General features: G+C 40.8%; 1 protein-coding gene across 1 annotated transcript in view; it reads right to left on the bottom strand.

The window, feature by feature from the left end:
• Positions 1 to 1,169: 1,169 nt before the first annotated feature.
• KCNK9 (potassium two pore domain channel subfamily K member 9) overlaps positions 1,170 to 27,336 on the bottom strand; it is a 162,872-nt gene continuing 136,705 nt past the window's right edge. The window contains exon 2 of the mRNA XM_072606554.1: positions 1,170 to 2,011. Within this exon, the coding sequence (XP_072462655.1) occupies positions 1,170 to 2,011 (842 nt within the window). The remainder of the gene's footprint in view (positions 2,012 to 27,336) is intronic.

Below are 27,336 nucleotides of genomic sequence, written 5' to 3'. Positions count from 1 at the left end.
AAGACATCCACCTATTCATACCCATCCTTTTTCAAGAATTCCAAAAATATAATTTCTATTCATGCAGGTAGATGCTGCACAAAAATAATAATAATTAATAATAATAATTGTATAAATAAGAGAAAAAGAATAAAATTGCCATTTCGTGGCTCCAACAATTTTCCATTTTCCCTGAAATTTCAGTTGCCTGGTAAATTGTTGGAACTGGAGGAAATGACAAAAATAAAATGGCATTTAATAAATTAATGAGAGTATTTGCTTTTGAATACTGGTTCCACTGTTTGTTGCTGTTTTCCCCTGTGTTTATAATGCATACCAGTTTTACAAAGTGCATGCTTTTTAAAAAATTTTGAACTGGCAAGCTAAAATGATCCTTCTTTTCTTTTCCCCACCCATCTCCCCCTGGAAAGAAAAAAATGTTAATACAATTTAGAACTTGGAAGTGAAGGAAATGACCATGATGCACCTGGGCTATAGACTGCTCATGGCACATGCTTCATTTTGGCAAAATCACCTCATTTTGGCTGTTTTGCCCTTCTTTCTTTCCACGTGGAAGCAGTCAGAAAGTTGAAAACGGGCCTTTTAATACTATCTTCTGAAGGGAAAAAATTAATACCTGATGTTTGTGGTTTTTTGTTTTGTTTTGTGGAACTAACTGCACACACACTGCACACTCGCCCCATGTGCGCACCCACACGCATGCACACACATTTGCAGTGACCTGCTCCTTGATGAGGAAAAAGAAGCAATGACTTAGATCAGAGGCACCCCGAGGTGCCAAAAGGCTCTCTAAGCTTGGTGTGCATCTTTGGATTTTGGTACCCACTCAGCTCCACCTCGTGTCACCTCACATTCTGGTAGGGGGACAGGAAAAGGGTTGAGGAAAGTGAAAGGGTAGGGGGTAAAGGAAGGGGCAGAAATGTAAGGCAAACTTTGCTGGGAAGGGTTCATGCTTCATGCGCAGTTCTGAGTCTCAGTGGAGGGCTGGCTATTTCTTCCCCCTTTGGTCTTACTCCATTTCTCTTAGGAGGTTAGGAAGAAAGGATAGTAAGAAACAAGGAATGGGAAAGGTAACAATGAACAGGAAAAAAAAGAGGGCAAAAGAGATGGACCAATGGAAGGTAAAGCCAGAGAAGACAAATGACTTGTTTTTCTTTCTTAAAAAAATCCTAAATGGACTTCCGCCGTCTCATCAGCCTGTAGTTATCAGTAAAGCTGTGTAGGCCAGGGGAGATGGAGCTAACAGGGGATGGGAAAAGACTGTTTTTTAATGTGCTTGGAGAAATTTCTTCAATCTTGTATGAGATGGAGTGAAAGTACTGGGGGTTCAGCTTGGTGCTGAAGGAATTTTGGTGGGACACCATCCGGCTGGTATACTCCTGGGATCGGTAGCACATGCATGAACAGACAGATTGGAGGTCCGTGACCTCAGCCTTGTACCGTGGCCGGCCATGCTGGGATTCCTCCTGGATGTGGAGGACCATACTGTTGCGATTGCCTGCCAGCGAGGCCCGTTCCTCAGCATCTCGCCGCTCGTCCTCACTGTTCATGGTCAAGAACCTGAGGACGACCAGGTTGAGGAAGGCCCCGATGACTGTTAAGCCCACTAGGATGTACATGAAACTGAAGGCCACGTACAGTGGCTTCTTCTGGAGGGCGCCCTTGGTCTGCAGGGCCACGTAGTCCCCAAACCCTATGGTAGTCAAGGTAATGAAGCAGTAGTAATAGGCGTGGAAGAAACTCCACTCCTCGTACTGGGAGAAGGCTGCGGCCCCAATGCACAGGGTCCCCATGCAGGAGAAGAAGCCTACAGTGACCATGTTCTCCATGGACACCTCAGTGCTCCGCATGCCACAGCACTTCTTAATCCTCTTCAACAAGTATTTAACAAAGGTGTTCATCCGCTCCCCCAGGCTCTGGAACATGACCAGGGTCAGTGGAATGCCCAGCACGGCGTAGAACATGCAGAAGGCTTTGCCTGCATCCGTACCAGGGGCTGCGTGGCCATAACCTGGAAGGGGCAAAGGGAGGGGAGGGGAGGAAGAGGAAAGAAGACAGAGGAACAAATGAGGACAGGCGCTTTTTTTTTAAGCTAACAATAATAACTCACATTTCTATAGCCCCTGAGAGTTTACAGGGGATCTTCTTCACAAGAACCTTATGAGATAAAGGGCACAAAGATTACCGTTCCCATTTTACAGATGAAGAAAACTGAGGTTCACACAGGCAGAAGGCCAAAGGTCTCAAGCTAGCTAGTCAGGATTGGAACTGAAATTTGAATTGACTCCTGCCTCCTAGTGTCAGAGGTAAGCATTTCAGGCCTAACTCCACGTGGGAATTAGGAACACAAGAAACTTTTCCTTGAATACTTTTCCTTGACCAGGAAAACCTGGGTTTCAAGTCCCACTTCTGTGAGCAAGTCACTTTTCTCTCTATCAATGTTGTTGTTCAATCATTTTCAGACTCTTTTGTAGCCCATTTGGGGTTTCTTGGTAAAGATAGTGGAGTAGTTCATCACTTCCTTCTCCAGCTCTTTTTACAGATGAGGAAACTAAACAGGGTTAAGTGACATGCCCAAGATCATACAACTAGAAAGTGTCTGAGACAGGGTTTGAACTCAGGTCTTCCTGACTCCAGCCCCAGTGCTCTACCCACTGTGCTACCTAGCTGCCTTGTCTACCAATATCTCTCTACCAAGAAAGGTCAACATTTCCTCTAAAACTTATTAAATTAGAAGGCTGACTAAAGAACTGAGAGGCAGCTCTCTCACCTGCGAGTTTTCAACAAGCATTTGCACAAGCATATCAAATATCCTCTATGTGCCAGGGGAGTTTCCTATACCAAATAAATCAATGCTCCAATCCCTCTCCCTTCTGACTCCAGGCTGAGGTCATAGGCTGACAGAAAGTAGAGCTGCAAGTTATAATTTAGTACAACACTGTCATTTTTACAGGTAGTGAAGGTGAGGCTCTGGAAGGACAAGTAATTTGGCTACAATCTCACAGAGTGTATGTAGATCTAGAATCTAATAAATGGATCTAGGATGAGAACACAGGTTCCACTGATTCTAAACCCAGTGCTCTTTTCTATGATGTGCTATCTCTTGAAAAACTATTTCCTTCTCACCAATGGAGTTGCTCTGTCCCCCAAAGTGCCAAATTCACCCTCTAAAGGTTCTTTCCTGTGTGCTTGGTATATATATCATCAAAAAGAATCCTAGATTGGGAGTTAGTAGCAGAGATGGAGGTAGGATGCGTGACTTCCTACTGGCAAGTGGATAAAAGCCCTTCCCTCTCTGAGCCTCAATTTCCCTGTCTGTAAAATGGGAGGGTTGGTCTTAGTGAACCTTCAGAGCCCCTTCCAGATCTGAAAATTCTATGGTCCTAACACCAGATTGGAAGATATAATTTCATTGCTCAAATGGAGAAATAAAAGTCAAGAGGACAAATGATTTGCCTGAGGTCACAAATGTTTGATGACATGAGTTTGTATAAATTCAATGGGAACACTTGAAGTTACCAGTCAGAACTGAGAAAGCATAGGCCTAAGATACCACCAGCCTTGTGACCTTGCATAAACAGCTTCCCTTCCTCTGCCATAGTTTACCTACTTGTAGAATGAGGAAGTTGGACAAGATCATCTCTGGAATCCCCTACAACTCTAAAATTTGGCATTTGAGGGACTCTGCTAGGTGAGGGGTCCTCCAGTCTGAGTATTTCCTCACTCCATCCTCAGACAGATTTCACCTCTTCATAAACAGTAGCCCAAATGCCTCAGTACAGCTGCACTAAGATTTTTAGAACACTGTGAATATTATATGAAGAGAAAGAGAAGGGACCTCAGAAACCATCTAACGCAAACCTTTCCTGAACAGGAATCGTCTCTATACTTCCCCTTCCCTGAGTGCCCCAGCTGCCACCCACCATCTGTGTGATCTGAAGTAAGCCACTCAGTTTCAACTTCTGAGGATGAGGCCTTGAGAAGTCACCTCAGGTCCTAACCTCCTCCAAGAAGTCTTCCTTCCATGAGAGATAGTGAAAAATAAAGAAAAGCACGTTGTCCCTGGAATCGGAAAAGCCTGGGTTCAAATCCCACTTTCCACACTTAAACTTAAGTGGTATGGGGATAGGGTGCTAGATTCAACGTAAAGAAGATAGAGTTCAGATCCTACCTCTGATGGTCACCCTTGCTTTGTGACCTTAAATACTTAGCCTGTAAGAAATTCCATTTCCTCATCTGTAAAATGAGTACCTACCTCCCAAGGTTATTGTGAGAATCAAATGAGATTCTATATGCACAGCAGTTTGAGAACCATAAAGCCCCACATGAATGCTCACAAAATCATACTTATTGTTACTAAATATTAGTTTGCAAGCATTTGTAATATATTATTATTGTTATTAGCTACTTGTAATCCTCAATCTCCTAGTCTGTAAAATGGGGATAATACTAACTGTAGCACCTACCTTGGAGAAGCATGGAAGGGTTACTCCTGGAATCGGGGGAAGTTAGATTCAATCCCTGCCTCCTGTGCATATTACTGGGCAACCATGACCAAGTCCCTTAACCTCTGTGTCTCGTGGGACTCTTGAGGAGGCTTGGTCACAATGAGGTTTTTGATCTGCATTCGTGGTAAAAGGAGTTTTTACTCTGGGAGTTCCCTGCTCTGATAAAATTGCAGGCCCAGACCAAAAATGAAATCAATAAACCACCACCACCTACCTCATAGGGTTGATAGGAGGTTCAAATGGTGAGGCACCTTATTGATTTAGCCAAGGATCTGAACCTTCCATTTTGCAATGTATGCCAAGTGCTTTACAAACTTTAAAACACTATGGAAGCGTCAGCTCCTCCAATGCTTCCTTGACTAATTGTCTCCCCTTTTCCTGCTGACCCCACCAATTGTTTGTGTAGAACACACATATTGTGTTTGTAGTACACATTTTAGTCATACTTTCCCCTCCAAATCGGACTTACATAAAACTGGAGACATGGCCAGTAATGCTGTAGTATATGCTAAGAAAACACACACACATAAAAAAACCCACAATTTTCTTTCCTAAGAGGATTCCTCTTAGAGGGAGGGGTCTATCAGTCTACTCAGTGTCTTCGAACAAGGGCAAAGAAGGAAAGTGGAGAAAGGTACTGGTTTGGGAGTCAACAGCACTGGGTTCAAAAGCCACCTCTGCTACTTACTGTCTGTGTGACCTGAGGAAATCAATTAACCTTTTTGAGCCTCAGTTGTCTCATTTGTAAAATGAGGGATATGGACTAGATGTTGAAGGTTCCTTCCGGATCTAATGTTCATGGCATAATGATGTTCACTTACTCCAAATGCTGCTTTTTCACTTGGTAAATGATGAAACGCTAAGCTGCCCATCCTTGGCTTTGCTCTACTTATCATTATGCTTTGCTCAAACACATAAGTCCCATCTGTCCAACAAAGATAAATTGAACCTGTAAAATGAGAATGATAATGGCTGCCCTTTGGGTAGCAATTCAGGGCTTGCAAAGTGCTATAGGAGTGTCACCTCCTATAGCATACAGGAGCATTTGAACTTTATAGCATCCCTTTGGGATAAAGACTCCAGTCATTATTATCCCTATTTTATAGATGAGGAGACAGGCTTGGAGAGCTCTAGGTTACACCAACCATCTGGGTAACCTGAAGCAATCCAGAGTTTCTTTCTTTCTTTTTTGAGGCAATTGGGGTTAAGTGACTTGCCCAAGGTCACACAGCTAGTAAGTGTCTGAGGTCACATTTGAACTCAGGTCCTCCTGATTCCAGGGCCAGTGCTCTATCCACTGCACTACCTAGTGGCTCCTACTGACTTTCACATTGCAAAGGCTGAGGCTCTGAGAGGATGCCTCAAGTCCTACCTTCCTCTCTGAAGATTTTCTTCACATGACTGGCTTGGTCTTCATGACTCCTTATGTAGCACAACTTAGGGGAATAGTCCCCGAAGGCAGGACAACTGGGTTCAATTCTGCCACACTGACACATACTGTCAGTGTAACCCTAGGGAAATCACTTAAACTTTCAATGCCTTCTGCAGTTCTCTAAGACTAAGTTTCTGAGAAAGAGCTGACCTGCATTGGTAGGTAGAGTTTACTTACCTGGGATTTCCTTATAACAATGATATTACAGCTCCAATCCCTGTCCTTCCTGACTCCAGAAACAATGTGCTTTTTCCATGTTACCTTTTAATAGTACTTGCCCACAAAAGAAGTCATCAAACAAATTAATGGATGGAGGAACACTTTAAAAAACTAAAAGCAAATTAATTCTTACATTCAATAAATATTTATTTGTTGAGTGCCTATTACATCCAAAGCCCTATGCTAAAGGCAAACAAATGGAAGGTGGGAAGCAGTATGGTCTAGTGGAAAGAACTCTAGACTTAGAATCAACAACTGGCTTAGAATCCAGGATGAGCTGAATCCTCCAAGGTGTGTGTCCGTGGAGATGTGAGTTCAAATCCAGGTTCTAACACATAACAGCCAAGCAACATTGAGCAAACACCCCAAATCTCAGAGTCCTCATCTGTGAAATGAGGATGAAGGCACTTGAAGCACCTACCTTGAGCGAGTCACTGAACCTCAGTTTCCTCTTGTGTGAAATGGAGATGATTAAGACATATTACCTACCTGTTATGAGGACAGTGCTTGCTTAAAAAAAAAAAAAAAAAAGGACCAGAGAAAGGAAGTGATCTGTCCAGGGTCACATAGGGAATTAGAGCTTTTCACTGTATATCACCATATTCCATGCAAAATTGCCTTCTACCTTTTGTGTTACCTAACTGTCCCACATTCCCCATTTTCTGTGAGGAGATGACATAAAAGCAGGTAAAATCACGTAACACTGTCTTGTGACATTGTGTACAGCACCAATCTGGCATTTTATTTCAGCCTTTCAGGCAACTAGCATTTATTAAGCACCTACCATGTGCCAGATACTGTGCTAATCACAGAGTTAACAAAGAGAGGCAAAAGATGGTCCCTGCTGTCAAGGCTTAGCTAAAGTCTAACTATGTACTAACAAGATATATGCAGGATAAGTCATAGAGAGTCAACAGATGGAAACAGGATTATAAAAGCTTCTTATAGAAGGTGAAACATTAGCTAAAATTTTAAGGAATCCAGGGGAAACCAGGAGGCAAGAATAAAGAAGGAGAGAGTTGCAAGTGTGGGTCACAGCCAGTGAAAATGCTTGGAACTGGGAGATGGAGTATTTTGTTGAAGGAACAGCAAAGTCACTGGATCATAGACTATATGGTAGGGAATAAGGCACAAGGAGGCAGGAAATGTAGGAAGGAGCTAGGTTACTGAGGACTTTACAAGCCAAAGAGATTTCGCATAAACATGTGTGTATGTATGTATAAGTATATATATACATACATGTATATATACACATATATACATGTGTATATATACATATATACGTATATATATAAAATCTAGATAGACACACAGATAGATGGATAGATAGACAGACAGACAGACAGACAGACAGACAGATAGATAGATAGATAGATAGATAGATAGATAGATAGATAGATAGATCCTAGAGGCAAGAGGGAGCCATTAGAGTTGTTTGAACAGGGGGAACAACATGGTCAGACCTGTGCTTTACAAAGATCATTTGGACAATTGAGTGGAAGATGGACTGGAGTAGGGAGAGACTTCTGGTAGGCAGACCATTGCAATGGTCCAGGCGTGAGGTGATGAGAACTTGCACCTTTAACAGGGTAGGGCACGGTTAGAAGAGAGAAGGGGGCATATGCAAAAGATAGTACCAAGTAGAGATGAAAGAACTTGGAACTGATTGGAATGCCACTGATCGGAACCTGCTAAAAGTGTAAGCCCTCATCATCCCATGCCTGGACTATTGAAACAACCTGCTGGTAGGTCCGCCTGGCACAAATCTCTCCCCACTTCAGTTCATCTTCCACTCAACTGTCAAAATGACCTTAACCTATAGCACTCATCTCTTGCGTTGTCAGGGGAGGGATGTGAGAAAGAATAAAAAGACCAGCCCCTGACTGACTAGTGAAGAGGGGTCTTATAGAAAGTAGTGAAAAATGAGGTTAAATGATTATGTATGAAGGCCTAAATATAAAGGATCTTAAATACCAAACCCAAAACTTTGCATTCTACTCTTTCCATCCCACTGGTGATGCCATAGCTAATTCCCTCTGTCCTAAACTAACAGTTACCATTCAGAAATACAATATAAAGAATAGATTTATTCTGAAGTGTCTAATTTTGTATCACCAGAATCACACTAAAGGTTTAATAAATGTTTGTTGCACACACACACCCCCCCCATCTGATGGTGTTTTTAAAAGGGCAAGCAGCAATTTCTAAAACTTCTTGTTAACGCAGAGTTGATTTATCTGTAAATGCAGCAGAAGGGAGGGAAAAGTATGAATGAATAATGATAAATACATAATAGAAATAAATGACCCCTGCCTTCTAGGATATGATAGTCTAAAGTAGATACAAGAGAACACACCAGATAAACACACACAAGATATACACACATAGTGGAAAGTAGACATGTAAACACTTAGAGAATACATGTATACAAAAACAAGACCCACAAAGTATACACATATGGCACAAAAGAGAGAACACACATGACACATGTTACTTGGTTATTACTTCTGCTGTGATGCATTGAAATAGTATGCACTATGCTCAGAGAAGACAGATATATAAGACATGCCCAGAGTACACACAGTATGGTACATTAAGAAGAGATGTCAAAAGATATCACGCCTTAGGCAAGATGAAGATGAGGGCAGTGACTTGGAAAGAGGTCACCCAATATGCATCTTTAGTTGTTATCCCCATACCCAAACATGTGGGTCACAATCAGGGTTTCCATTGTAGCCCAGGATCCCAAGGGCAAAAGTCCTGACCATTTGAAGGGGAGCAACTCATAAAATCTATAGATAAGCAAAGTGGTTTCTCATCCCCTCAACCTGCCATGTTGCCAGAAAAAAAAAGGCATTTTATAAATGAAACAATTTCAGAGGGCATACTCTGCTGTTCTTACCCATAACAAGGTTTTAATTAAGGAAGAACTATTAGGGAGGCAAGATGTCGCCTCATGCTTCTTTTCAAGAGGACCAAATATTATGCTATTTAGCAGACTTTATTGGACAAACCACCCTCCATGGGATAACCATCCTACTGCCTTCCTGCATCAGGTGGAGCAATATGCTGACCAGAATACTCTGATTAAGGTAAGAGAGACCCAGATTCAAATCCTCTAATATTTACTGTGTGACCATGAATCACATAACTCCATTTTATAGATGAGGAGACTGAGACACATCGAGGTTAACATACCTGTAGCACCCACCTCAGTGGGTTGTTGTGATGATAAAATGAAAAAAGCCTATACAAAGTACTTTGCAAAGTAAATTTCAATTACTTTGGGTCATTTTCAATAATGATGTTTCTTAAACACAGTCATTATGGCACGGCAGAAGGACCTTTGGACAGGGAATAGGGATATAATTTCAAATTTTGCCTTTGCTATTCAATTACTATTCTCTATTATCATACTATCATCCATCAATTGTTATTACAGTTATCTAAATTACTATGGCTAGATTATCCCAAAAGTCTCCATGCAGTTTTAATAGCCTAAAAAAGGGAAGTTTAAATTCAGCCAAATGACCACACTTGAGGACCTAGAAGGACACATGTGGCCTCGAGGCCACAGATTCCCACAGATTCCCCAGATTCCTTTAGTAGCAGTAGCTACTAAAGCTTAAAACTGCATTAAGACTTTCAAAAGTCCCTATATTTCCCATACGTTATATTTTGATCCCACTCACTCCATACTTGGTTTTGAAACCAGAACAGAAATGGAAAAGGTCCCACTTTTGTTATAATATTTTTTTGCAGAAACCTTAGTTCTAGGAATACCCAAGTTTTACTGGGTTCCTTTACCCTACTTCCATTCTAGATATAGGGTGAGGGGCTTTCAGAGACTCTCGGGAGGGTCAATTTCTTAGAAAGGTCAGCTAGCTGTTCCCCTGTCTCCCTGTGTCAGGGCAACCCTTCCACCACACAAGGCATAGACTTTTGACAGTTTTCACATTCTTCTATAAACCTGTATAACCTGTAAGGGTGATGACTGTCTTTCTGTGTGACCACAGACTAATTACTTAACATCTCTGAGCCTCCATGCCCACATCAGCAAAATGAGGATACATGTCATACTCAACTCACAGAAGATCTCAGTTAATCTTCACAGCAACCCTTGGTGAAGTGTTCTGCAAACTATAAAGCACTATAACATGTTGTTGCAATTGCTATTATTATGTGGAGTTAGAAGACTCAGTTTCGAACCCTGGATTTGATAGTGACCACTTGTACGTTCTTGAGCAAGTCATCAAAAGATCATAGATTTAGTCCTAGAATTGTGTAGCCCAAATCTCCTGTTCTACAGATGAGGCAACTGAGCCCCAGATAAATGACTTATCCAAGGTCACGTAGGTAGTAGGGGGCAAAGCGGAAATTGAACCTCAGTCCTTTCACTACAAATTCACACTTTGTGGCCCAGCTCTTTCCTTTTGTTGATGTGTGACTCCAGTAACACTGACCTCCTTGCTGTTCCCCAAACAAGACACTCCATCCCCCAACTCTAGACATTTTCACTGGCTGTCTCCCATGCGAATACTCTCCTTCCTCACCTCCACTTCTTGGACTCTCTGACTTCCCAGCTAAAATTCAACATTCTGTAAGAAATCTTTTCCAATCCCCCTAAAGTTAGAGTCTTCCCTCTGAGGTTATGTCCAATTTATTCCAATTCATATGTTGTCTCTGTCATTAGACTATGAGTTCCTTAAGAGGAAGGAATGTCTTTTGCCTTTCTTTGAATCCTGGGTGCTTAGCACAGTCCCTGGCACATAGTAGGCACTTCATAAAAGTTTATTGACTATCTGCCCTGCAACCCTTCTCTATAAGATGCTTGTTCTCCAGACATCAGGATCTATGCAAGTATCAGATCAATTTCATCAGCAGTTGCAGAGGAGTAGGGGAGGGGGAAAGAGAAGTTATATAGGCTTTTTTGCCTGGATAAAGCTCTGGGGATGAGGGTGGGCAGAGAGGAAGTCATCCAGTTTTGAGGTCAGCTGCATAGCCTGGATAGGGAGAAGAATCTATGCTTAAGGGAAAGGGTCCAATGATAAGGAGGGTAATGATGATGTCGATAATTATTATGTCAGAATGAATAATGGCCCCTGGCACATTATATATAGCATTATGACGTCCTAAGTGCTTTTTTTCCTCTATTATCTCACTTTTTCTTCAATATGAATCACCAAAATAACAGTAGTTCCCTTGGCCCTTCAACTTTTCTTAGTATCAGTTTCAATCCATTTTATGATTAGATTCAAATCAACCACATTTTGGGTTGTTTTTTTTTCTAATAGACAGAATGAATTAGACCAATCCAATCTCTCCCCAGGAAACATCATTTCACTACCGGTCTCAGAGGGAGAACTTTTCAGGCTGTGTATGGGAGAAGAGTGAGGGAGGGAGGGGTATGTAGGGAGATGTTCCAATTATTTTCTCTGCTTCAATAATTCCAGTGATGGGGGAATTCACTATCTCACAAGGTTATTTACAAACATCCCATCCATTTTTTTCCATGTGACTCTTCTGGAATGGGTTGCCTCATGAGGACTGCTGACTTCCCTGTCAATGAATAGGATTAAGAGTTGGCAGAACTGTCATGGAAGGAGCTCTAGGCTACCATTAACTTGCTGGGGGACCTTGGGGAAATGGTTTGATTTCTCTAGGCTTCAGTTTCCTCTGCTGTAAGATAGACTGGTTGGATGGATGATCCCTAAGCTCTTAGACATATATATTCACACATATATGTATATATTCATAATAATATTAATAATGTGGGCAGCCAGGTATTGTAATGGATAGAGCACCAGGCTAGGAAGGCTCATCTTCCTGAATTCAAATTCAGTATCAGGCATTTACTAGTTATGTGACCTTGGGCAAGTTACTTAACCCTGCTTGCCTCAGTTTCCTCATCTATAAAATGAGCTGGAGAAGGAAATGGCAAAGCACTCCAGTATCTTTGCCAAGAAAACTCCAAATGGGACCATGAAGAATCAGACATGACTGAAAAAGACTGAACAACAATAATAATCATAAAAATAATTAGAGATGGAATAATCACTTTCCAGGGATGTTGAAGAGAGAATTCCTGATTCAGATAAAGGTTACACTGGATGGCCCATAATGACCTCAAAGGTTAATTCAACTCTGAGATCCTATGATGATAGCACGTTCTTTTAAAATCAGGTTTAGGTCATTTTCAATAATGATGTTTCTAAAACACTGTGAATGTGGCACAGAAGAAGGAGCTTTGGATAAGAAATTGGGGATACGGTTTCCAATTTTGCCTTTGTCATTCAGTGAGTTATGGGAAGTCAATTTAACTAATTAATTAATAGCATTTATGTGGCACTTTAAGGTTTGCAAAGTGCTTTCCAAATATTATCTCATTCAATCTCCATAACAACTTTGAGAGGTAGGTGCCACTATTACCTCCATTTTACAGATGAGGAATGCAAGATAGACAGGCTTGCCCTGGGTCACACAACTAGTAGATGTCTGAGGCCATATCTGAACTGAAATCCTAAAGCTCTATCCACTGACCTATGTAGCTGCCTTGTTTACTTCAATTAGCCTCAGTTTTTTCTACTGTAAAATGGGAAAGCTAAGCTTTGGAACCAGGAAACCCTAAGTCCCAATTCTGTCAGTCTACTCTTCCTTTCCTTTGGAGGGTCCTGAAACTGTGTGCTTTCCTGTGCTTCAGTATCTCTGAAAAGTGATAGGCTATTGCAAGGGTCCATGGAGACATCTGAGGCGAGCATCCTCAGCCTGCTGACTTTCACATATCAGAAGAATGCTTGCATGTGTTCTTTGGGACTCAGGAATGCCTTCTTCTTGGGTATAATGGCATTATTCTCAGCAGGAAGTTGGTATTGAATAAAAGATATTTCTGTTGAAATCCAGGGAGAAACTATATGGTTAGTATGCCTGGCCTGCATAGTAGTCATGGTGCTCCTCACTTAATGTGATCTAGTATTTGTGAAAATTTCCTTATAAATCAAATTATGTTTTCTAAATATTCATAACATCATTTATTTCCTCTTAGTCTAGTGGATAAGGTGCTGGACTTGGATTCAATTCCTGCCATTATCATTTATTGTCTGTGTGACACAAGGCAAGGCACTTAACCTTGGAGTCTTCATCTGTATAATGGGAACAATACTGGTGATATGTAGAGAGCTGGTGACACAGTAGATGGCCTACTAGACCTGGAATCTGAAAGACCTAAATTCAAATTTGTCTTCAGATCCTTACTAACTGTGTAACCCTGGGTCAGGCACTGAGGCTCTGACTGCCTTGGTTTCATCTTCTGTAAAATGGGGATAATAACAGCTCCTGCCTTTCAGTGTTGTTGTAAGGATAAAATGAGCTAATATCTGTAAAGTGCTTTACAAGCCTAAAAATGCTACATAAATGCTAGTTATTACTATTATTAATAGTTATGTGACCATGAATTACTTAACTTCTCTGAGGATCCGTTTCCTAATCATTAAAGATAATAACAGTTGTAGCACATCTCTAGCCTGGCAGTTGTGAAGCTTAAATAAGACAGAGTCTAAGGTGATGTGCAAATTTTCAAGCTCTTACAAATATCTATTATTACTGCTAACATTGTTATTATTATCTGCCACCCAAGCCTGTTGTGAGGATAAAATTAAAGTGCATAAAATATTTTATACAGCTTAATGTATAATATAAGCCTCTGCTAATGTTATTATGATTCGCTGGGAATAACCATATAACTAGAAACAAGGAGTCCTCTGCAGGTGCCTTTCTGATTTTCAGGTCTCTGTTTATTCCTCAGTGAGAGTAAAGCACCTCCCTTGACTGAATTCATTTATCCATATAATATACTACAAACACCTACACCACAGAAGGCCTTGCGGCATATACTAAAACTGAGGGGGAAACATAATAAGAAGGGAAAGGAGAGAAATGGAGGGAGAGAAGGAAGACAGAGGTATGTTTAGTGAAGGAACACAAAAATTTAACAAGAAGGGTAAAGTGAGGCTCAGAGAGCTGAATTAACTTGAGATACGTGGGGCAACTATTGTAATCCTCTTTTTTTTCCAGATAAAGAAACTGAGTTACAGAGAAATTGAAACCCAGAGTAACACAATAATTGGCAATGAGACGTCATTGCTCTTGTGATGTGCCCTCTCCACTACGCTATTATGGCTGGGAGTCTAGATAACCTATCTTTGAATATAGATTCCCTATTCTCTAGCATGGTCCTGCCTATTCTTGCTGCCAATGTACTCAATGAAATTCCATGCCAATGAGGTTCTGAAGAAGGTATAATCACCCCAAAAAGCAGCAGTAGATGATAACTTTCTAAGTAATCCTATTTAGCCACTAATTCATAAGACCACAGATTTGTTTGTTTATTTGTTTGTCCTTGAGACGAGTCTCCCCATATCATCCAGGATGAACGTATTGTAGGCACTCACAGTTGATCACAATGCTGATCAGCTTTAATCAGCTCCATTTTTCTAACCTTCACCAGTTTAAAACCCTTTTCAGCAGCCCTCCATTCCCAGTGGCTCACCCTATTGGTACCAGAATTAGTGTCAACCCTCCATTGGCTTGAGTCATACTACAGCTCAGAACTCCCAAACTCAGGAGATCCACCAGCTTTAGCCTCCCTAAGCAGCAGGATCAGAGGTGTTTGCCATCATACCTGATGCAGGATCATGGATATAGAACTGATGGCCAATCCTCCATGGAAAAGAGTCTGAAGGAAAAGTCTCAGGGCATACAAGTGGTTCAAAAAAAGCAGACACATTCCTAGGTCTACCAAATTCCTTACCAAGTTCTCTACAAAAGGAAAGTTATACTTCATCCTTCTAATCCTTGACTTGTTTGTGAACTGGTGGATAAAAAAATGAAAAGCAGCATCATAGAATTGTGGTGTTGACACAATGGCAAAGAGAAAGAATAGAGCTAGGGGTAAGCACATTGACTTTAGGCCATGCCATGCCACCATTGCCAGAGTAAGAGGCAGCATGTGGCTTTAAGGATAATGGGATCATAGATTACATGACGGAAAGGGCCACAAAGGTTATCTATCCCTAGCCCCTCATTTTACAGATCTGGAAACTAAGACCCAGGGAGTTTGATTCTCCCTCTTGTCACACAAGGAGTAACAGGCAGAACCAGAAATTGAATCCAAATAGTCTGACTCTGAAGGGCAACAATTGCTTAGAGAGGGGAGGGCTCCTACTACTGGGGAATTTCCCAAAAATGAATATATCTCTGTTTGCCTTTCTCGAGCCCCTGACTGGAGGGAAAGAAGTTAGGTTGGAGCAGTATATTGTATCTCCTTTTCCCCAAGCCCATACAAGCATAAAAGATGCCTCCTCATAGCATCTTGTATGCTAAACCTTCACCTGTACCAAAGGAAAATCCAGCCCCATCCTTCCTTCTCATGGAGAAAGGTACTATGACGATAGAGCTATTCAGAAATAATTCCAGATATATTTCTGATATAGAGGCTGTTAAGAAATTCCACGCCATTGGTGTTTTGAGAACCCAGAAATAATCGATTTTATTTCAAGGTTGCCAGGGATCTCTGAAGGATGAAACATATAACTAGAAGGAACTTTGAAAAGCACAGAGTACAATATAAATGCAAAGTGGCATTGTTGTCCTGCATTTGAATCCTTCTTTCATGCTGTATGACTTTAGGTGAGTCACTTCCATCCTCTGAACTTCAATCTTCCCAATCCATCAAGCAAGGCTAATAACCCCTGCTCTGCCCCGTCATGGGGTGACCCATGAGGATCAAATGATATAGTGTATGTAAAAGGCTTTGTAAATTGTAAAGTGTTGTATAAAGATGAGGGATTGTTATACAAAAAAGACTTAGAATTCCCTTGAACTTTGCAGTCATACTGTTCTCAAAGACCACATGGTAAAATCAAAGGATCAGAGGAAGAGAAAAACAAAATAAGTTAATACTTACTTAGTATCGTCAATGTGCAGGGCTCTGCACTCCATGCTGGAGACACGAAGATACAAAAAACCAGTGTCTGTACCCTCAAGGATCTTAGAGTCTGCTGGCAGAATGGATAGTCATGTCCCAATTTGTATCATACTTTTATGTTGTTGTTATTGTATAAGAACATGGAAGACTTCTAAATAGCCTATTCAGTAGATCGACAGACGTGTTAAGAACCAACTACGTGCTAGGCAAAGTGCTAAGCCCTCTGGATACAAAGAAAGGCAAAAGATAGTCCCTTCCCCAGAGAAGTTCACAATCTAATAGTCTAAGATGGGTGGGGAACCTGTTGCCTCAAGGCCACATGTGGCTCTCTAGGTCTTCAAGTGTGGTCCTTTGGCTGAATCCAAATTTCACAGAACAAATCCCTTTAATAAAAGGATTTTAAATTTAAAAAATTTGTTCTGTGAACTTTGGATTCAGTCAAAGGGCCACACTTCAGGGCCTAGAGGGTCACATGTGACCCCGAGGCCACAGGTTCCCCACCCCTGACTGAGACATTTAAGAACACAGAGGTTATTGTTAACTGGATGGAACAAGGCCTCATGAAGGAGACAGTACCTGGTCAAAAAGGAAGGGTAGGATTTCAGTAGGCAGAGATGCTGGGATTGGGGGTATGGGAAATGCCACTGCAGGCAAAACGCAAAGGCACAGATTTAGGAAAAGGCAAGTGAGGTCAGGAAAATGTCAAGCAGCTTAGTGTGCATAAGGTATGTGAGGAAGAAGAGACAATAGGACCAGAAAGTTAGGTTGGAATTAGAACGTCAAGGGCCTTGCACACCAGACTAAGGAATTTTTATTTTACTTAGTAAGCAAGTGGGAGCTTACTTGAAGATATTTGAGCAGGAGAGTGATGTGCATTAGGAAGATTACTCTGGAAGAGTGTGGGTAGAATATATTAAAGATCAAAGAGATCGGACCGGAAACAGGGAAAGTGGTTAAGAGGCTCTTATAATGAAAAGTAGGAAGACCCTGAGCTACAGTGATGATCATGGGAGTGGAGAGATAGGATGAATGAAAAACATATTAGTGAAGAAGAATCATAGTTTGGATGTGGGGAGTGGAGGGATAGGAGCCAAAGATGACTGATATTTCAAGCCTGATGTTTCATATAGTATGCAAAAAGAAAAGGTTTCTTTGCATGACAAGGTCAGGCTTCATAGGTTCCCAAAGAAGGTGATAACAGGTCCCCTGGAGGTACTGGAATGACACAGAGGAGTGGTAGTAGCCTCGAGTGCAATTGGGGGGGGGGGTGTCTTTGAATAAAAATAAGGGGGTGGCAGAAGCCTAAGGAAAGAAGAGAAGAAAATTTTGAAAAACCATTCATACATATTTTATCTGTTGCGTAACAGAGTTAAATTTGTAGTGATTACATTATTTTCCAAATAAATACACAAAATGCAAGTTATAACCAATCAGTGGTTAAGTCCACCAACAGGTCTTAACAAGCCAGTGTTGACAGGTGAGCATGTTGCACACTGTTGGGAAGTCCAGCATGCATCAGCAGGAATACTCGTGTGTATTGACTTGCTTCCAACATGATACTATACGATTACATGACACAATATTGCATCATCAAAATTTCAATGCAGGAAAAATCCCACAAATTTACAATAAATTATTCAAATTAAGAGGCATCACATATACAATGCAAATTCCCCCAAAAAATGTTAAAGGCTTAAAGAAAGTAGATTTCCAGGAGGATACTAAGTAATTTTTTTTAAAGGGGGCAGTAGGTCAAATAAGTTTGGGAACCATATGATCTCTAAATTTCCTGATGAGCAGAAAGTTGAATGAAGTTGAATGACCCAAAGCTGAAAACCAGTTAGGTACTTCAGTTACTAGGAGCAGATAGACAGGGTGCAAGATGGGACTGCTTTACTCTTAATTCTCCTACTTGCAAATGGTATTATATAGCCAAGTTTCAGTAACCAAGCAATGTAGTAGCATCAAGGAGGCAGTGGCACAGTGAACTGAACAGGGCTGGGAAATAGGCAAACTAGTTTCTATTATTGGCTCTGACATTTAACTCATTTAATGATTTTGGGCAAGATGCTTCTCATCTCTGGGCCTCAATTGTACAACTAGGAAGTTAAACTTTATGACTTCTTGAGGTCCCTCAAGTCTCAAAATTCTAGGATTAAAAGTATTTACAGGGCCCCATTTATGAGCACCAGGTAACTCTCCATTTTCCATGATCAGCTATGCTTTGTTTAACTCCAAGGAATATCATACCCCCGCCCCCAAAGGATAAGCTGATCACCTGAAATATCATCACCATATTGATTATCTGAGTTTTGGATACTTTCTCAGTTCCCTTGGTTGTCTCTCTCCTGTGGAGGGCTAGAGGGTGAAGCAGTAAGCTCCTCCTAAAGTCTTCCTTGATAGAGTGTTCAACTTTCAGAATTTCCAGGTAACTTAATTTTCCATCAACAGCTTTGCTTGGTTTTGACTCCAGGGAACATCTTGTCAATACTCCAGTCTTAAGGCTTTCTTTTGAAGGTTGTCTTTCCCCGATTAGATTGTAGTCTCCTTGAGAACAGGTACTGTCTTTCTTAATTGTGTTCCCAGCACTCAGCACAGGCCTGCCAAATCATAGACACTTAATAACTGTTTACTGAATTGAATGAAAAAATGAACCTTGACCAATACTAGACACTCTGCACTACAGGAGAAAGAATAAGGTTCTTGACCTTAGGACGTTTATAATCTGGTTTGGGAGACACTGTGGTAAAGAGAAAAAGAAATTGTGATTGAAGTCAGAAGCTCTGTGTGACCTTGAGCAATTGGTCTCTCTGAGCTTCCATTTCCACATGAGAAGAGAATACTCACATTAACCTCACACAATGTTGTAAGAGTCAAATGAGCCAGTGGGTAAAATGCCTTGTAACCAATAAACACAATATAAATGTGAGTGATTATTGAGATACAAGACTCATTCATGAGGATTAGAATACAGTAAAAATAAGAGGAGCTTAGCAAATGTTTGATGAATGAACGAATTCAGTCTGTGGAGTCAGAAGCCTATTAATACCAGGTTCTTCATCTGTGAGAATGGAAGCAAGAGCTTTGCCTGTAACTGCCCCCCACACCATGTTCCAGGTACTAGGGGAGTGAGGAAGTGAGAGAGAGAGGGGAGGGAGGGGAGAGCGAGAAGGAATGTTGGCATAAACCTCAGCTATACTTCCCATTCCCTCCCTTCCTTCTCTTGAACAGGGGGGGACTAAATCCTGCCACATCCCTCCTAGGTGGCTTATTTAGGTTCCAACCTTTCCTCACAACCATGCTACTCACACTATGCATCACCAATTGCTGTCACCAAGTGTGTGTGTCAACCTTTCACTCAGAGTCAGTCAGTGTTTCATAGATATGCCAGCTTTCCCTCCAAGAATCAGCAAAAAAAAAAAAAAAAAATCAGTGAGGAAATGAGTACAGCACAACAGAAGTAGGAAGTAGACACAGAATTTGAAGACAACTTGGTCTGCCCAGGAAGGACTTTGGAAAGACTATTCAAGTCCCAAGTCTTCCTCAGGACCATTCAACTCACACCATGCATCGCCATTTCTAAGTCACCAAAGGTGTCTGTCTTTCACCCTTAGGGTCAATGGTTCATAGATGGCCAACTTTCCTTCTAAGAGTCAACAAGATGAAGAACAATGAAGAAATGGGTCCATAGCAGAAAGTAGACACAGTATTTGAAGACTACCTGGTCTGCCCTAGGATGATGAAAGGGGGAACCTCGGAGGCACACAATAGGGAGTAGGGGAACTGACCACTGCTCTCCCCCCTACCCCCACCATTAGAATATAACCCTGGTTTTTTTGTCCTTGTTTCTCATATCTAGCATATAGTAGGTTCTCAGTAAATCATTGTGGTTACTCCAGCAATCCAATTCAATGCAGAAAGGATGTTTAAAAGGATATGATCCTTACATGTCACGTTCCACCAGGCAGGGGTTGTATCTTGTCTAAAATTTTTACCTCCCCCTTTGCCTCAGAGCAAAACTATGTAATTTCTATTACATTTTACATGAGAGGTAGTCAGTCAACAAGCGTTTATTAAGCATGAGCTACGTGCCAGGCACTATGCTAAAGGCAAAGCAAAAGCAAAAATAGGATCCCTTCTCTCTGGGAGCCCACATTCTAACACGGGAGATGGCACACAAATGTAACTAAGCACATTCACAACATATGGTTGGCTGCTTGTTGTCCTTCATTCTCAAAAAGGACCAAAATGATATCACTATGCTAGCACAATATAGACAGTATAAACAGAAGGTAATTGGAAGGGGCTAGCATTCAGGGAGGAGAAAAATGTAAAAGAAGATGACATTTGAGCTGAATACAGAAGCTAGGATTTGGATGGGAAAAGAGAGGGCATTCCAGGTCTGGGTGACAGCCACCAAAAATGCACGGAGTTCGAAAATGGAATGGCATACCTGTGACACAGCAAGTGGGCTAGAGTGTATAGGGGAAAAAAAGACTAGAAAGCCCCAAAGTACTATGAGATCAGAAAATCTAGAAACTGTGGTCTACCTTGGAGTTGTAGGGGCAGAGAAGGCTTCATAAGAGGAAAATCATTCGAGCTGATTTGAAGGATTGGTTAGATGTCAATAGGTAGAGGTGGATGAGGATGGTTCCAGGAGATGTGGTCCAGGATTTGAAGTGTTACAGGGATTCAGGAAATGGAGAGCTCCATAAGGGCTGGAGTAGTTGGGGGAAGTCTTCCCACAGGACATGGGCCTCAAACTGGAAGAATGGGTATAAAGAGAGAGGAAAGCACATACCTTTTCTCTCTTGCTAGTGCTGCCTGGAGTCTTAAGCCAACTAAGTCTCTCCAAGACCAGTGACAGCTGGAAAATATTACACTGAACCATTTGGCCTGATATTTTATGACTCCTTTAATGTGCTTAATGTGTCTATTCTATCTGTCCTGGGAGACAATTTTCAAAGAAGAGGATTCAGTCATCTCTCCTTTTTCAGCTGGTTAACAAAATAAAACAAATGAATAGAGCCTGTCTTTCAGGGAGTGATGGCAAGGGGAAGGGGGGTAGGGATGCAGGCAGATATGCTGGGTAATAAAACCAATCATTTCTATTGGATTCCAGGGATCCCAAAAGGAAAAAAAAAAAGCTTTGTCAAGAGTTCTGAGCTTGTACTTGTCATTGTCAAGAAATTTTCAAGACAATTTTTCATTGGGTATTAGAATATAAGGGCTGGAAGGGACCTTAGAGCATTAAATATTAGAACAAGAAAGGTCCATAGAACATAGAATATGAGATTATAACTTAGAATGTTGGAACTATAAGAATCCTTAGAACACCTCCTATTGGCCATGAAATAGTTCTTAGACCACTGAATGTTAGAAAATAGAATGTTAAAATTGGAAGGCAGAAAACTGAATGTTAGACCTGGAAGAGTCTTTAGAGTATAAAGTGGTAGAGATGGAAGAACTTAGAACATGTGTTAGAATACAGAACACAGACTATTAGATTAGAGTTGCTTCAGTTTCTTCATCCATAAAATGCAAGGGTTGGGTTACATGCCCTCTGAATACCCTTCCAGTTTAAAAACCACCACAACAACAAAAATCCCAGGGTTAGCAATGATCTGACACCCAAATCCAATGAGGCAGTCTTTATTTTTCTTGGTCTTCCTGAAACTTGATACTGTTGATGACTCCCTCTGCCTAGGTACTCTACTCCCTTAGCTTCAGAAACACAAGTCTCCTGGTTCTCCTCCTATTCCAATAATCATTCTTCTGTCTGATTGGTGGACTCCCTATTCTCTTCCAAATCTCCCAAGGTTCATTCACCAAGGTTCTTTACTTGCTCTTCATCTCTTCTCTTTCTCCAGTCCTTCTCCTTGCAATAGCATTCATTCTCATAGCTTCCACTGTCACCTGTATGACTCCCAGATCTTTGCCTCCAATCTGGCAATTCCAGACTTCAGACCTACATCCACAACTAAGGGAAGTTTCCATCTCCATGTCCCATGAACATGTCAAACTCAATATGTCCAAAACTGAACTATATCTTAAAAGTCCATATAAATATCCTGATGGCTAGAATGATACATCAGCAGTTCACTATCTCTCATGAGGGGCCATCTCCAGTCATCCTGATGAATATCTGGTCACTGCATCCAGATGACTCAGGAGGAGAAAGTGAGGCTGGTGACCTTGTACAGCCCTCCCTCACTCAAAACAAAGTCAAGTGCAGGTCATGTCATCATGTCTCTGATGTTAAGGTCTTCTTCGAAAACAAAGGACAAATACTACAACCTGAGTAGATCAAGCTGCCTAAGTGGGGACCCAGCTAGTTGGGTAACCCACCTCACTCTCTCCTTTCTGTCTCCCTCTCCCCTTCCTAGATGTCCTTCCTTCCTTCCTACTTCCTTTTTTCCTTCCTTTCTTCCTTCTCATTCCCAAAACCTTAAACCCAGTGCACTCTGAAGCCCATAGGTTGGACAACAATAGGTCCCTGCCCGCTCCATTTAATTGCTGGTTTGGAGTGATTATCAATAGCAACAGTTTCTCTTTCCCTCTATTTGATTTAGTTATTTTTTTCTTTGCTCATTTAATGGGCCATTTCCTGACTACTTCTTAAAGAGGCCTATTCACTCAATGGAAGTTACCTCCCTCTAAGTGAGTATGTCAAAAGGTCTAGCCTAAAAAGGCCAAGGTCTCCCATTGCATCCTGGGCCATCTCCAGTCATCCTGATGAATATCTGGTCATTGGATCCAGAGAGCTCAGGAAGAGAAAGTGAGGCTGGGGATGTTGCACAGCCTTCCCTCACTCAAAACAAAGTCAAGTGTAAGTCATGTCATCATTTCTCTGATGTCATGGTCTTCTTTGAAAACGAAGGATGAACACAACAATAACCTCTCATGAACTGAGAGGATCAGACCTCACACTACAAATACAAATCTCACAATCTGAAGACTTCAGACAATAGCTATATAAGAATTGAAACATTCTCATGGACCAATGGCTTGGATATAACATTAGTCCACAGAAACTTAAGAGTAATGTTTTTAATAGCTATCATGACTCCAAATACTAATAATCTCCAAGTTTTGTTGTGGCTGTTGTTGTTATTGATTCATTTTTCATTCATGTCCAACTCTTTTTTGGCAAAGACACTGCAGTAGTTTGCATTTCCCTCTCTAGCCCATTTCGTAGATGAGGAAACTGGGGCAAACAGGGTTAAGTAACTTTCCCAGGGCCACACGGATAGTGTCTGAGACCAGATTTGAACTCCAGTCTTCCTCACTGTACCACCTAGTTGCCCCAATCTCTAAGCTACATGGAACAAAAAGTTTCCAAAATAGGAAATCCAAGCCACATGAGAAGTGGATAAGGTGCATGTTATCCCTGCAATCTGCCACTGGAGTCATCCCAAGGATGCTTTCAGTAAGCCTGGCAGGAAAAAGCTTATAACTTAATACTCTTATTCAACTACAAAATGCAACTATTTATTCCACCTGTGTAATAATTAGTCTTTAGGGACTGTTTCATTCTTTGTGTTTATATCCCCAGCATCTAGCACTGGCACAAGGCAGGTACTTAATGCTTGTTGATTGATTGATTGATAAAAGCATAACAGCAGGATATTGACTTGTCTCTGGATTGTTTCTATCTGAACCCCATTGAAAAAGATAAGATGAACCAGATAAAAACAACAATAAAAATATTACTAACAACTAGCTTTTCTACAGAGCCTTAATGTTGGCAAAGCCATTCACATACATTATTCACAGCCACTCTTTGAAATGGCTACTACCACATCACATTTCTACATCATTTTCTAGTTCAGAGACTATTTTTCTCACAATAGTCTTGTAAGAGAGGTATCACAGGCATTTGTATCTCAATTTTACATCTAAAAAAAACCAGACACTTAAAGAGGTTAAGTAATTTGTCTAAACCCTAGGATTCTGGGAAGGAAAAAGCTCGCTTACAGCACCCACAGATTTACAGCTGATTCATAAGTTAAAATTGGAATAAGCATCTCATTGGTCTGCCCATGTGCCTTGGGCTTACTCATGTCCCAAAAAATCAGGTCTTTAAAATTCTCTGACTTCTCATAGCCAACCATCAGTCCTGGAAAGGAAAACATTTCAAGGAGAAGAGTGAGTCTATAGTAAGCAGGCTAGGGGAAAAAAAATATGGAATAAGTCCATACTGTGTCACTATCCTAAGAATTCATAGAAACAAAGTATAGTGAAGATAGTTTCAGACTCAAGATTTAGAGAGAGTCAGGTCCTAGTCTCAACTCCACCACAGTCTAGCACTGGTGTATGACCTTGGACAAATTCCTCTCACTGGGCTTCAGTTTTCCAAACTTTCCCACCAAATAAGAATAACTAGATCAGGGGTCTATAACCTGAGATCTATGATTTTTTTAATGTTTTGATTCCCTATATTACAACAAAATTGGTTTCCTTTGTAATCTTACATATTTTACAAATTTAAAAACATTGTTCTGAGAAAAGGGTTCATAGGCTTCATTAGACTGTTGAAAATGTTAAGAAACCTTGGACTAGATGGTCATTAGGGTCATTTTCCAACTCTAATAGTCTACGTTCTAAGGTTCCTTCCAATTCTAACATGTTATGAATCTATAATTCTAAAACTCTTCTATATTGCTTGTGGTAGATTCTGAGGAAAGTCACTCCTATGGAAGTGACTTGTTTGAGAAAACACTCTCATCTTTATCTTCACAATCTTCATTATCACCATCCTCATTATCATTATTTACAGCTTATAAGTACATACTCATTTATAATTTAAAAAGATGGTTCCTCATATCTCAGTTCAGAGATAAGTAGTAAAATCTTTGTTTTATAAATGAGGAAACTGATGTAAAAAGTAACTAAGAGATATGTCCAATTTCACAAAAAAATTCAAATGTTAGAATGAGCGTTCAAAACCAACTCTTCTGTTGCTACTTCCTATGTTTTTGACAGCAACAAGGCACCCTTCCCTTGCCACCATGCTCCTGAGTATGTTGTCTTTCTCTTTTGGAATATAAGTTCCTTGAGGGCAGGGACTGTCTCACTCTCATATTTGTATTCCCATCACTTAGCACTGGGCTGGGCACATAGTAAGCACTTGATGAATGCTTTTTCATTAATTCATTCACTATATACACATTGTAAGCAGGGAAAGCCTAAGGAAGGGAAAAATCAGTCTTCATAACAGATCCCGCCTTCCTTAACGTTGCTAGACAGGAAGATGACGCCAAATGGATTTTTCTCAGAGGCCCCACTGGATGGAATCTCACTGTCCTGCCCTTGTGGTGTCTGCTGCATGGGAATACACTGGCTTTGCAAAAGCTGGGCATACGAAAACAAATGATGTCAAAAGAAATCCAGTCCAGTAGCTTTTTGCCAGCCAGGACTTCTATATTTCCTAGAACTCAGCAAAAGGCAAAACTGATGAGACAGTTAATCTTCACTCCAAGAATTGGGGGAAAAAAACAGATGTTTGACCTTACCTTCCCTGTACTCCAATTCTGCCAAAGGGAATTCCCCCCTTGGAAATTAACAGAATTTCAGGATCATTGGTATTTCTTAAGGTCTTAAGGCAAACAATGATTTAAGGGTCCTACCAATCTACCTTCCTCCCCTTTCCACACAACGCCAATCACCCTTAACCATTAGTAAAGATCTCTAAGGAAGGAGAGACAAGTTTCCTTGAGGAATCTTTCCCAGCATCTCATAATTTCTATATACTCCTACAATCCTAAATCTTTCTGATCTATAAAACCATCTCTTCTTCCTACAGTGAGATCTTCCCTTCTTAGGAAAATACTTCAAAGACCTTTGGAAAATAATATGTTGTGTCTCTCCCTTCTTTCTTATTTCCTTGCTTTCCTTGCCCCCTTTTTTCTACATTACTCTCCTCCTTGTTTCACTCTTCCCTACCTCCCTCTCATCCAGCCCCCCACCAACACCTTTTTTTTAACCCTGATAGAAAATATAAAAGAAAAGTAATAGAAGATTCTTGAAATAGAACTCAAGTTGGAGACAGTAAACCTAGGTTTGGTTAGTAGCAGAGTAGGGACTACAGCCTTCATTTTTTCTTCTGTAAATGGAGGGAATTGGCCTAAACAACCTCTAATGCCATTTTGCCTTTTAAAAATCTATGACTGTTAAAGGATCTCTTCTTCTCCAGTCTTTTTATCAGTTCATCCAAGTTAATGTATAATAAAACCTGGGTTCAAATTCTGCCTCAAATACTTACTTAAGTGTATGACCCTAGGCAAGTCATTTAATCTCTCTTGGGCTCAGTTACTTCATCCATGAAATGGAGACAATAAATAACACCTTCCTCACAGGGTTGTTGTGATGATCAAATGAAATTGATATACACACATATATATATGTATATATATGTATAAAACTCACTTTGTGAATCTTTACAGCACTATATAAATGCTAATATAGAAATAATAATATTGATAATAAAACAGAGTCTGAATTAGTGAAGTCTAACTATACTGATAGTTCATATATGTCAGTGCTCCTCAAACTTTTACTTTAAAACCTGAGAAAGGAATGACTGGCCTTCTCATGCATCCTGGGCCTCTTTAAACTTTCTGTTAACATAACAAGGAAAATAGGGCAGATAAGCTATGAATGAATGAAGAGGATGCAGATAGAGCCAATATTCCCGAAAAGGGCACCAGCCTTCTCTTTCCCCCATCTGTAAAATGAGAAGACTAGATGTAAATGAGGTCATAATTGAGGGATGGAAGAGACTTTATATGTCATTATGGATTGTGTTCGTCCTTCATTACAGAAGAAGACCATGCCATCAGAGAAATGATGACATGGCTTGCACTTGACTTTGTTTTGAGTGAGGGAGGACTTTGCAGGTCACCAGCCTCACTCCTCCTCCAGAGTCATCTGAATCCAGTGACCAGATATTCATCAGGATGACTGGACATGACGCAGGATGCACTGGGAGACCTTGGACCCTTTAGGTCAAGATCTTTGTACGTACTCACTTACAGTGAGGTAGCGCCCATTCATTGCATAGGCCTGTTTAAGAAGTAGCCAGGGCATATGGACAAACTGCAACATATTGAGAGGAGAGCAACCAAGATTTGGGGTCTAGGAATCAGGATCATGCCAATCAAGGATTGGTTGAATGAACTGAAATGCTTAGACTC

This window comes from Notamacropus eugenii, chromosome 4 (assembly GCF_028372415.1).
Source record: "Notamacropus eugenii isolate mMacEug1 chromosome 4, mMacEug1.pri_v2, whole genome shotgun sequence".
Lineage (NCBI taxonomy): Eukaryota > Metazoa > Chordata > Mammalia > Diprotodontia > Macropodidae > Notamacropus > Notamacropus eugenii.
The sequence above is the reverse complement of the archived record's forward strand: the minus strand, read 5'-3'. Positions and strand labels throughout refer to the sequence as shown.